Source organism: Mesoplodon densirostris, chromosome 10, assembly GCF_025265405.1.
Source record: "Mesoplodon densirostris isolate mMesDen1 chromosome 10, mMesDen1 primary haplotype, whole genome shotgun sequence".
In the NCBI taxonomy this organism is placed as follows: Eukaryota; Metazoa; Chordata; class Mammalia; order Artiodactyla; family Ziphiidae; genus Mesoplodon; species Mesoplodon densirostris.
In genome coordinates this window covers 37,921,797-37,934,205 of record NC_082670.1, presented here as the reverse complement: position 1 = coordinate 37,934,205, position 12,409 = coordinate 37,921,797, and the positions used below count along the sequence as shown (strand labels likewise).

General features: G+C 52.6%; 1 protein-coding gene across 1 annotated transcript; it reads left to right on the top strand.

Annotated features, from left to right (window-relative positions):
• The first annotated feature begins 201 nt into the window (after positions 1–201).
• On the top strand, positions 202–8,597 carry CDKN1A (cyclin dependent kinase inhibitor 1A). Its single transcript, XM_060109653.1, has 3 exons — positions 202–300; positions 5,102–5,557; positions 7,076–8,597. Exons 2-3 carry the CDS (start codon positions 5,113–5,115, stop codon positions 7,123–7,125), a joined length of 495 nt encoding a protein of 164 aa, XP_059965636.1. The 5' UTR covers positions 202–300; positions 5,102–5,112; the 3' UTR covers positions 7,126–8,597.
• The last annotated feature ends 3,812 nt before the right edge of the window (positions 8,598–12,409 follow it).

Sequence of the window (12,409 nt, the reverse complement as noted above, 5' to 3'; positions counted from 1 at the left end):
GTGTCAAGCGTACAAACCCAGGCGCGGGTAGTGGGGAGGAGGGAAGCGCTCTCCTGCAGCACGCGAGGTTGGCCGCAGAGGTTTCCAGAGCGCTGTTGCGAGCGCAGAGGAGCCGCAGTTGTCCCCCACCAGAGGCCGGTCCCCGGCGCGCTGTGGGCGGAGCGGCCGGTCCCGCCTCCAGCCCTTTTATAAGGGGAGCGCAGGCGGCACCAGCTTAGGTGTGAGCAGCTGCCCGAGTCGGTAGCTGGGCGACGAGGAGCTGGGCGCGGATTCACTGAGACACCGAGACCCTCAGAGGAGGTGAGGGAGCCAGGGCAGGCAAGAGCGAATCCCGGGCTGCGGCTCTGAGCTGAGCCGAGCGTGTCCGCGTGTGTGTCCGCGCACTTCCGTGGGTGTATGTCCGCAGCGGCGTGTGTGTACTGTGTTCACAGGTGAATGGCGTGCGTGGGTCCGTGCTTGGGGTTCGGTTTTGCGCACATCCGAGTCTATACGTGCGCGTGGGACAGGGGCCAGGATGTGTCGGAGATTCCGGGCGGGGAGAGGGAGCACTAATTTCAGAGATTCCCCGCCACGCTCCCTCCGCTTGAAGCTCAGCTGGGGCGAGGGACGGCGTGGACTGGGCGGAGGGTGAGCTCGGGGCCCCAGGCTTGGTGCGCTTGCGGCATGGGGATGAAGCCCTGTCCGCGGAGGGGTCCGGGAGGGGTGGGGAAAGCCGAGCCGAGCAGGTTCATCTGGGATCCGCTCCTGGGCGGCTCTCGGATCCAATCGGTGCCATCCCGGCCCAGAACCGAGGTCTGGGTCCCCAACGCTGCCTCGTCCGCCAACAGGCTGGGCGCTGAGGTCAGCGCGGGCTGTGTCTCCGGCCCTTGGGAACGTGTCGGGACACGTCCCTTAAGGGCTAGCGAGGAGGTGACTCACGGTGACAAGAAGACCCCAGGGAACGGGGCCGGGTGAGGTCAGATCCCCGCCAGGGCTGGGAGACGGCGGCTCCCCCAGAAGTCCCCTTCCCTGCTTCTCCACGGTCTCTGTCCCCCCATCAGCACAGTGACCTATTTGGCTGGCACAGAGTGTTCCCAGGGAAGCCGGGACACCGGGAGGTCCAGGACTGGGTGTCCGGTCCCCGCCCCGCGGCGCGCCCTCGAGGACCCGGAGCCGCGGCCCGGCGCTGAGTGGGCTTGAGCCAGCCAGTCAGGGAAGCGCAGAAACCGGACCTACCTCTCTCCCACCGCTGCCGGGAGAACCCCGGCCCAGCCTGCCCTTGGGTCGGACGGACGGATTCAGGGGCGGGGGCCGAGCCCTGCTCTGCGGGGCGGCGGGGCACACAGTCCCCGCAAGGGAGGAAGGGGGTGAGAGGTTGTGTCTTTGAGGGATGGGGCTTCGGGGTGCGACGCCGCTCCGGACCTCCGTCGCCTGCATTCGGGGGCTCCGGGCTCCCCCAACCTAGTCCAGAATTCCCTCTCCGAGGGCGACACGGCTGAGCAGGAGGGCGAGTCGTCCTTCGGGCGCCGCCGCCCAGCGCGAACCATGGTGCGTCCGCCTTGTCTACCTTGTCAGGGGCCCCCGGGGGACACGCGCCCTCCCCGTGGGGACAAGAATCTTGGAACTGTTTTGGTACTTTAGGGCGCCCAGGCAGCTCTCTCCTTCCTTCCCTTCCTCCACGTTGCGTTTCGGGGAGGACTTAAGAGCGGTTTTGTTTTCGTTGCTCCCGTCTATTTTTATTTTCCAGGGATCTGACTCATCCCCTGCTTTGGGCGTGGAGATAAGGTGGAGGGACCAGATCTCGGCGCGCCTGTGCTTGCGGTGTGTGTGTGTGTGTGTGTGTGCGCGCGCGCGCGTGTGTCACAAGAGACGGCGCGAGAGCGCGCGGTTTCCCAATAGTGGCGGGGGTTTTGGAAGCCTAGCTGGCTCAGCGTGACGTGTTCGCGGCTCCCGCTCCCCCTCCTCACCCGGGGGTGACGTGCAGCCGGAGTGGAAGCGAAGTTTTGGCGGGCTGGGAGCTCTTTGCAGGAAACTGACTCATCACAACTCCCTGCCGCGGTCCCAGGCTCTGCCCACGCACCTCCCACCCCGCGCGTGATTTCCTGTAGACCAGCGCCCCCTTCTGGCCCCAGCGCTAATAGCAAACACGCCTTCCCGCGGAAGGAGGCTTCACCCGCCTTTGCTTCCCGCCGCTATTCCAGTACTGATCTGAGATTGCTCCCCCGCCTCTTAAAAAGAGTACCCTATTGGTTCAGCAGTGTTTACTGAGAGCTTACCATTTATTGGGATATGAAAATATGGTTGAAGTCTAAGGCACGAAGGCCAACAAAGGAAGCTATTCTCAGTTGCTTGTTTGTAAAACAAGGGTTTTTGTTTGTTTTCTCTGAGGTGGGAGTTATAATAATGGGCATGAGAGAAGATTTTGGTGGGGAGCCTATGAGCCATAAGGGAAGGGGTGGCAGAAGTAGAGAGGGTCCCTGCCTGGATTCTGGTCCCATCTTCAGCTCCTAGAAGCTAGGGAATATCCAGCTCCCTGATAAAGCCCTAGGTGGGCTTCTCCTCCATGTACCAATGAAGCACTGAGATCCATAGTGTCTATTCAGGACATTGTGTGTCCCCTCTTGGCTGGCACCCCAAGTATGCCCATCTGGAGAGCTGTCAAACACTTGAATTTAAGTGGTCTGGGGAAGGAGGGGCCTGTCAGTCTACATTTTGAAAAAGCTCAAGTGGCTCTGATGGGTCTCTCTGGTTAAGAAACCTCAAAATTAGAGAGGGAGTAGGGTTCAACACCAGAGCACAGAACCCAGGGCATTCAGACCTGGGTTCAAATCCTGGCTGTGCCACTTGTGAGCTTTGTGACTTTGGGAAAGTTACTTAACTTCTCTGAGCCTTGGTTACCTCTTTGGTAAAAGAGCTAATGTACCCACTTTTTCAGAAAATTAATATTTGTAAACTTCTTAGAACAGGTCTTGGCACATAAAATATATAAATAAATCTCAATCCTTGCCCTGAAGAGAGTGAGCAAAGGTTATTTGTGGGCTTTGCCCACTGCACTAGGTAACCCCTCTCTGTGTGGCAGTGGCCCTTGATCCTTTTAACTGTGTGGTTTGGGGGCAAGTCTCATAACTCCTACCCTTTTAACTTGATCTGAGGTCACCTAGTGCCTCCCCTCCTCTATCAGCTGAGACATCACGTTGTGGGCTCCACTCACTGTGAGAGGTGGAGTGGGGAGGGGTAGGTGTGGTGTGGGTTCAGGGCTTCCTGTCCCAGGAGGTCACTCAGCAGAGCTTTCACCCTCAGAGCCTACAAAGCAGGACTTGTCCCCAGAAAACCCAGTCCCTGTCAAGGTCGTGCAGGAGCTCATCCTGGAGTCAGGTCGGAGCAGGGCAGGTAGGTGCCTGCACTCCCCCATGGGCAAACTCATCCTTAGTTTTCCCTCTCCTGAAGTGGGAGGAGAGGAACCAGGTAGACCAATGCCTTTAATTTTCTTTGCCTGAAAAATGGGTTCTTTGGATGCAGGCAAAATGGGGCAGGGGCTTCCAGGTTGTCTAGACTTCAGGTCACCTCATGTGCCTGGCAGGATGTGGCTCAGCCTGGGAGAAGTCATCTCCCTGCCCTGCCCTGCCTAGCTGCTCCTCACCCCCAGGCTGCCTGCATGATGACATCCTTGGGAAAGGCCCTCAGCGCACAACACCTGTCAGCTGCTGTCTGAAGGAGGCAGCGGCCCAGGTGGAGTGATGGGGAGGAGCTCAGGCAGAACTAAAGGCAGAGAGAAATAATAATAATATTTTCCAAGCGCTTCTATATACTAGGTACTGCTCTAAGCACATTATCTACATTAACTCAGTTAATCCTCACGTCTGTCCTCTGAGACATTCACTATTGCTGTCTCCATTTTATAGATGAGGAAAATAGAGCCCAGAGAAGTTAAGCCACTTGTCCAGGTTCACCCAGCAGAGCCTGGATTCCAACCCAGGTGGCCTGGTTCCAGAGACCTCACTTTGAACCACCAAGATACAGCCTCCCAACTCTGTTCCATCTGCCTTGCCTGGAGCGACCCACTGATCAACTGCTTGAGCATGCTTCTACAGCCCTGCTCTTTAGACTTGCATGCAGTCCCATTTTACAGATGAGGAAATTGAGGCCTAAAGACGTTAAGTGACTTTTTAAAGTTGAGATAGTAAGTGGCAGAGCTAGGACTAGAACCCAGGTGTTTTTATTTTTATTTATTTATTTATTTAGAAGATGTTGGGGGTAGGAGTTTATTAATTAATTTATTTATTTTTGCTGTGTTGGGTCTTCGTTTCTGTGCGAGGGCTTTCTCTAGTTGTGGCAAGCGGGGGCCACTCTTCATCGCGGTGCGTGGGCCTCTCACTATCGCGGCCTCTCTTGTTGCAGAGCACAGGCTCCAGATGTGCAGGCTCAGTAGCTGTGGCTCACGGGCCTAGTTGCTCCGCGGCATGTGGGATCTTCCCAGACCAGGGCTCGAACCCATGTCCCCTGCATTAGCAGGCAGATTCTCAACCACTGCGCCACCAGGGAAGCCCTAGAACCCAGGTGTTTTTTACCCCAAAGTCCAGGGTAGTTTTAAGTAGCTGAGCAGGATTACTCCATATGAGTATCTAGCTGGAGGGTTTCAGGAGGCTCGAGGAGCTGCCCATCTACTTGGGAATTGACCTCCTGGCCAGGTCTGGGGTTAGGAAACTGCTGGACTCTGGCAATTCACACAGACTTGGGGCATTCACACCCATGAGGGACACCTCAGGGGGGAAAACAAATTGATTTTACCTGATAATACCTGGTGGTAAACAGGACCCTGATCCCTGCTATTGCAATAAACCTGCCTTTGTTGACATACATAAACTTGCCCTTCAGCTGCCCACTTCTCCAGTGACCTTGGGGTGCCAGGCTGGCTGAGCTCTGCCCCAACCCTGTGTGTGTTGCTGGGGGGTTGGGAGAGCCTGTGGGAGGGAAGTGGGGGAAAATCATCCGGAAGGAACCAGAGTGATCCTCTCACCTCACGTTCTGGTAAGAAGACCTCGCCTGAGGTTACAGAGTGAAGCACGGCCGGGTAAGGGAGGGTCTGATTTCTCCAGTGACCAGGGTCTTACTTGTGTTCCAGCTGCAGGCACCATGTCAGAGCCATCCAGGGATGCCCATCAGATCCCACGCAGCAGCAAGGCATGCCGCCGCCTCTTTGGCCCGGTGGACAGTGAGCAGCTGCGCCGGGACTGCGACGCCCTGATGGCCAGCTGCGTGCAGGAGGCCCGAGAGCGATGGAACTTCGACTTTGTCACCGAGACACCACTGGAGGGTGACTTCGCCTGGGAGCGCGTGAGGGGCCTTGGCCTGCCCAAGCTCTACCTGCCTGCAGGGCCCCGGGGGACCCGGGACGACCTGGGAGGGGGCAAGTGGCCAAGCACCTCATCTGCCCTGCTGCAGGGGACATCTCAGGAGGACCACGTGGACCTGTCGCTGTCCTGCACCCTCGTGCCTCGCTCCCCTGAGCGGCCTGAGGTGTCCCCGGGAGGGCCGGGCACCTCCCAGGGACGAAAACGGAGACAGACCAGCATGACAGGTGAGGACAAGTGCAGAGGATACTGCAAGGGATCAAGACTCCCAGAATTCATGGTGCAAGGGCTGAACTATTTGGCCCAGCTTCCTCATACCTCAGAGGGGGAAACAGGCCCAGAGAGGGGAAGTGACTTGCCTGAGGTCACACAGCTAGCCTGGTGCCAAGACCAACCAGCTAACATTTATTTGGAACATTGATTATATGCCAGGCCCTTTGCTAAGTTTCTAGATTTCTTTCAGTCCTTATAGTAATCCTATACCATAAGACATTCTTGCCATCCTTCTGTAGGCAAAGAAACAAGGCTCAGAGAGGTAGAATGATTTGCCTAAGGTCCCACAATGAATTTGCAGTGGAGAGAAAGCTAATGAGAATTTCCTGGCTGTCCTATTCAAACTTAACTCCCCTTCCCCATCACACATACATACCTCCAACCCCCCCTTCCCTGCCTATTTTTCTCTTTTTGGCACTTTTTAAACTATCAACAGCTACTTCCTTATCTTGATATTGTCCATCTCCCCAACTAGGATATTATCTCCACAGGAAAGGAATCTGTATCTCTGTTGTTCATTGCTGAATCCTCAGCACCTAGGATGGTGTCTGACACATAGCAGGTGCTTGAGGAAAACTGAATGAATGATACTGACATTTGAGCACTAAGTATGCCAGGCCTTCGACCAAAGTCTTTATTTTTTACTTTCAAATTTTATTATTATTACTGTTATTATTATTATTTTTTGGCTTCACCATGCACGGCTTGCAGCATCTTAGTTCACTGACCAGGGATTGGACCTGGGCCCTTGGTAGCGAAAGCATGGAGTCCTAACCACTGGACTGCCAGGGAATTCCCCATCAACCAAAGTCTTTTAGAGAGCATTTCATTTAATCCTCAGAGCACCATACCAGTGTTATCCTCATTTTATAGGGGAGGAAACTGAGGCTTGGAGAGATGCAGCCAAGAATCCCACAGCTAATTTGCAGCTGGGTCAGAACTAACAATAATGATAATAATAATAATAATAGTAATAATAGCTAACTTATACAGCCCAGGCATTGTGCAGAACACTTTTCATGGATTATCTAATGCAATCCCCAGAGCAGTGCTATCCGATAGAACTCTGTAAAGATGCAAATGTCCAGTGCCGCTGGCCACATATGGCCGCCAAGTACTTGACATCTGGCTAGTGTGACCGAGGAATTGAATTTTTCATTTTGTTTAACGTTAGTTAATTTAAATAACCACATAGGATTAGTGGCTACTGTCTACGGCAGCTTGGCTTAGAGCCGGCCCATGGGCGTAGGTCCTATCTATTATTAATCACATCTGTGAAGTGTGGTGAGATGCTCTGGAAATGCTCCTCTGGGAGATGGGCCAGAAGTTGCCAGAGTTCTTCCCTGTACTCGGCAGTGTGTCCCTCTGGCCCTGGGGAGGGGTCCCTGGCCCCTCTGCAGTTTGCGTTGGATGGGTGGTTCTGCTGTGCCCTCTTCCTCCTGGCCTGGCTGACTTCTGTTCTCTCTCCTCAGATTTCTATCACTCTAAACGCCGGCTGATCAGCTCCAAGAGAAAGCCCTAACCCAGCCGCTGGAAGCTAGGTCCTCCTGGAAACAAGGAGGCCACTGTAGGCCTCTTCTACATCTTTTGCCTGATTCCTTCAGTTTGTGTGTCTTAATTATTATTTGTGTTTTAATTTAAACTCCTCCTCATGTATATACCCTGCTTGCCCACGCCCTCCTCATACCCCCAGCCTCTGGCATTAGAATTATTTAAAAAAAAATGAGATAGCAGAAAAATAGGCTTATTAGAGAGCTAGGTATTTTTATTATGTGAACTATTATTTAAGCCCTCCTCATCCTTTGCTGTCCATTTCCTCTCTCCCTGAGGTACGGTGAGGCTGGCACGACCCTCACCCGCTGGGTGGTACTCTCTGGAGGTACCTGGCTCCCTCCCCTCACCGTCTGATGGGTGTTACAAAATTCTGCCCCTTTCCCGCATTCTCAGACCTGAATTCCTTGTAATTTGAGAAGTAAACAGATAGCACTTTGTAGGGGACCCAACAGAGTGGGGGGCATCATCGAAACTTTGAGGTCCCCTCACTCCCCTCTAAGGTTGGGCAGGGTGACCTTGAAGTGGGCACAGCCTGGAACAGGGCTGGGGATTTGATACCCTCGTGGCCCTTGATAACCCCCTCGGTCCCGTGAAGGCGTGGGGAAGGTCGGTCCCGTAGCAGACCACCCCACCTCCCCTCCACCCGCGGGGGAGCCGGCCTTAGTGTTTGGCTTCGCCTTCCCCTGCACTTTTCTAGGAGCCCCAGAGGCCCCTCTTTCCCAGCTGGGCTCTCAGTCCCTCTCTGCTCCTCTCCCTTCCTCCATGTTCTTTCCCCTTTGTACCTTCTCAGCCCTGGGTGGCAGCTCCGGGGTGCCTGTCCCCCCAACTCAGTGGACTGGAAGGGGAAGGGGCATGCTAGAAGTAGGGTTCCCCAGTTCTACCTCAGGCAGCTCAAGCAGTGACCACCCCCTCCTCTTAGCTCTTGGGGTGGTGGTCCTGGATGGTCAGACAGGCCTCCTTGAATGGGGATCTCTCTATGTGAGGGGTACGTGGGTGAGGAGCAGGAGGGAGATTGTGACGCCAGCCTCTGGAACTCATCCAAGGACGTTTTCCATTTGCCCCACCCCTCCCCCATTTCATTGCACTTTCAATAGCAACTGAACAAGGAGTTAAGTGTTTTATGATGGCGGGAGTAGAGGCTATGGATAGGGCACACTAAGTGGGTGGATATGGGCCCGGGAGCTGTGAGTTGTTGTCTTTCCTGGCACTGAACTGCTTGGTGGCTCTGACCCCAGACACCTTCCAGCTCCTGTAACATCCTGGCCTGGACTGTTTTCTCCTGGCTCCCGTATGTCCTGGTTCTTCTGTCTCCACCTAGACTGTAAACCTCTCAAGGGCAGAGAATAAGTCCTGTACTGCCCTGTGTCCTTCAAAGCCCCTCCCACAGTGCTGGATATACAGTAGGTGCTCAATAAATATTTCTGGTGATTTCACTTGTAATATTACTGTTGTCGTCAATATACCTTGTTATTTATAAGAACAAATAGGTGGAGGTTTTTTGGATTTTTTTTTTTTTTTTGCTGTACGCGGGCCTCTGACTGCTGTGGCCTCTCCCGTTGTGGAGCACAGGCTCCGGACGTGCAGGCTCAGCGGCCATGGCTCACGGGCCCAGCTGCTCCGCGGCATGTGGGATCTTCCCGGACCTGGACCGGGGCACGAACCCGTGTCCCCTGCATCAGCAGGCGGACTCTCAACCACTGCGCCACCAGGGAAGCCCTGGATTGTTTTTATAATTTAAAAAATTAAGCACTTAAATTTTAAGAATGCAGAAAGCTTAGCAAATAGAAAGACCAAGACTACAGAACAAAAAGCAGACAACAATAACAAAACAAAATAATAAATCATCACACCTCTGCAGACTGCCACTGTCAATATTTTGGTTTCTTGTGTGTGTGGTTGTTTTAGTAAAGAATATATTGTTACTCATCAGGGAAATGCAAATTAAAACCACAATAAGATACCTACCAGAATGACTAAGATGAAAAAGACTGACAATGCCAAACGTTGGCAAGGATATGGAGCAACTGGAACTCTTATACCTTCTTTTTTTTTTTTTTTTTTTTTTTTTTTGTGGTAGGCGGACCTCTCACTGTTGTGGCCTCTCCCGTTGCAGAGCACAGGCTCCGGACGCGCAGGCTCAGCGGCCATGGCTCACGGGCCTAGCCGCCCTGCAGCATGTGGGATCTTCCCGGACCAGGGCACGAACCTGTGTCCCCTGCATCGGCAGGCGGACTCTCAACCACTGCGCCACGAGGGAAGCCCTCTTATACCTTCTGATGGAAGTATAAACTATTTTAACTACTTTGGAAAACTCTTTGGCAATATCTCCTAAAGATGCCTCCCCTCATGCCTGCCCTGTGACCAGGAATTCTATTCTTAGGTTTATTCTCAAGAGAAATGAGTACACATTTCTGCCAAAAAACATGTTCATAGCAGCATTATTCATAACAGAGCCAAACCAGAAACAACCTAAATGTCCATAACATAAGAAAAGATACATAAATTGTGGTATCTGTATATAGTGGAATACTATATGACATTAAAAAGAACAAAGTACTCTTACATGCATCTTCTGATTACCTATTCATAGTTAACAACCCTAAGACTTAGTAGCTTAAAACAATAATGATCTGTTTGCTCTGGATGGTGCAATTTGGCCAAGAACTACTTTTCAAATGCTGAATAATTCTCTGCTGTACAGGGCGTGGCTTTGCTCCAGAATCCTAGGGGTCTGAGATGAGGCTCTGCCATTGGGGCTTTTGGAGACTTTACACTGTTTACTTATCGCCCATGGATATTTCTAGTATCGTGGGATATGCCGGGTCATACATCCCAAGCGCTTGCCCCATATCAAGGACCTATTGCAGAGCCTCTTTTGCTCTGGACTCCACTTAAACAAGTCATACAGTATACGGGCTGGAGCAGTATTTAGTATACTGCCTCCAAAATCCTTATTGGCCACCAGCGCTATGCCTCTTTTTAGTGGTAGGATGTCCACAGTATAATAACTTGTCCTTTATCATAGAGGGAATGTCTCAGCATGCCCCAACTCATTTGACCATTTAAAACAACTAACAGGGCTTCCCTAGTGGCATGATGCTTAAGAAACTGTCTGCCGGGCTTCCCTGGTGGCGCAGTGGTTGAGAGTCCGCCTGCCGATGCAGGGGCCGCGGGTTTGTGCCCCGGTCCGGGAGGATCCCGCATGCCGCGGAGCGGCTGGGCCCGTGGGCCATGGCCGCTGGGCCTGCGCATCCGGAGCCTGTGCTCCGCAACGGGAGAGGCCACAACAGTGAGAGGCCCGCGTACCGCAAAAAAAAAAAAGAAAGAAACTGTCTGCCAATGCAATGGACACAGGTTCGAGCCCTGGCCCGGGAAGATCCCACATGCCGTGGAGCAGCTAAGCCCGTGTGCCACAACTACGGAAGCCAGCGCGCCTAGAGCCCGTGCTCCGCAACAAGAGAAGCCACCACAATGAGAAGCCTGCGCACTGCAACAGAGTAGCCCCCGCTCACCGCAACTAGAGAAAGCCCGCGTACAGCAACGAAGACCCAACACAGCCAAAACTAAAAACAAATAAATAAATTTATTTTAAAAAAAAAACTTAACTAACGTGATAGGTTTCTGAATTTTTGTGGGGAATGTGGTCATGACTCACTTTTTTTTTTTCTTCTTTTGGTTGTGTTGGGCTTTGTCTTCATTGCTGTGCGTGGGCTTTCTCTAGTTGTGAGCGGGGTCTACTCTGTGTTGCTGTGCGTGGGCTTCTCATTGTTGTGGCTTCTCTTGTTGCGGAGCACGGGCTCTAGGCGTGCAGACTTCAGTAGTTGTGGTGCGCAGGCTTCAGTAGTTGTGGCTCGCGGGCTCTAGAGCACAGGCTTAGTAGTTGTGGCACATGGGCTTAGTTGCTCTGCGGCATGTGAGATCTTCCTGGACTAGGGCTCGAACCTGTGTCCCCTGCGTTAGCAGGCGGATTCTTAACCACTATGCCACGAGGGAAGTCCTCATGACACACTTTTTTTTTTTTTTTTTTTTGTGGTACGCGGGCCTCTCACTGTGGTGGCCTCTCCTGTTGCGGAGCACAGGCTCTGGATGCACAGGCTCAGCGGCCATGGCTCACGGGCCCAGCCGCTCTGCAGCATGTGGGATCTTCCTGGACTGGGGCACGAACCCGTGTCCCCTGCATTGGCAGGCGGACTCTCAACCACAGCGCCACCAGGGAAGCCCTCATGACACACTTTTGATCCGCTTTTCTGATATGGATTGGAAAGAATGCATTGGCCATATTATTAGCTTCTTACAGTCAGAGGCTGTGGAGACTATTCTAGTAAAGATACTATATCTGATATAATGGCTGCAATTAGGGCTGCCTCATGGATAACCATCAATTACCATGTTACATTTGGTTTCTGTAAGAGCAAGATCTGGGGGTAGATTGGGAAACACTCTGTGTCCTTTAAGTTTTTGAAGGTAAGACTAACCTTTGTAATTCCACCAGGGATGTGGTATTGCTTCTGATTTACTATCTTGACCAGTGGGATAACTTAAGAGACTTCTACTCAGTCCTTTCCCTAATGGCTCTTATTCCACAGATTAGGGAACCAATGTGAGGGTTCTGTTAGCTGCTAAGTACATCCACACCAATTTGCATTCAGGGGCTAGGAAATAGCCACAGACTCATTGGACCCATTGGACTCCGAGAGGGAGCCGCGCTGCATGGCTGTGGGATCTTAGTTCCCCGACCAGGAATTGAACCCGGGCCCTCAGCAGTGAGAGCACAGAGCCCTAACCACTGGACTGCCAGGGAATTCCCCAGGATGTTTAATCTTGAATCAAGAGAGAGGCCTCAATAAACACTCTCTTTAGCCACTTTGTATTCCTCATCTCCCCCAGCCCCAGTCCCATACCCCTGAGATCTCCTCCATGTGTTTCCCTGTTCCTACCAATACATACCAGCCACACCTGTAGCTTTTTGCTAAGTTGTTTCCTCCAGTAGCAGGGACTGTACTTTCCTGCTTGGGCAATGCTGAGACCTGACCCAATTATTGGTCTAAGAGAAGTGGCTGGCAAACCCCTACTCTGTGGACCAGCTGACCATTTTGGTATAAAGTTTTACTTCAATATAGACACACCCATTTGCTTGTTGCCTATGGCTGTTTTTGCACTTTAAGTAGTACAAAAGCAGAAATGAGTAGTTGCGACAGAGACCACTTGGCCCACAAACCTAAAATATTTACTCTCTTGTCCTTAAGGTGTTT

Coding starts and splice junctions, on each gene's coding strand:
- CDKN1A (XM_060109653.1), top strand. CDS start 5,113: ATGTCAGAGCCATCCAGGGATGCCCATCAGATCCCACGCAGCAGCAAG. Junction 5,558..7,075: donor GAGACAGACCAGCATGACAG/GTGAGGACAAGT, acceptor CTCTCTCCTCAG/ATTTCTATCACTCTAAACGC.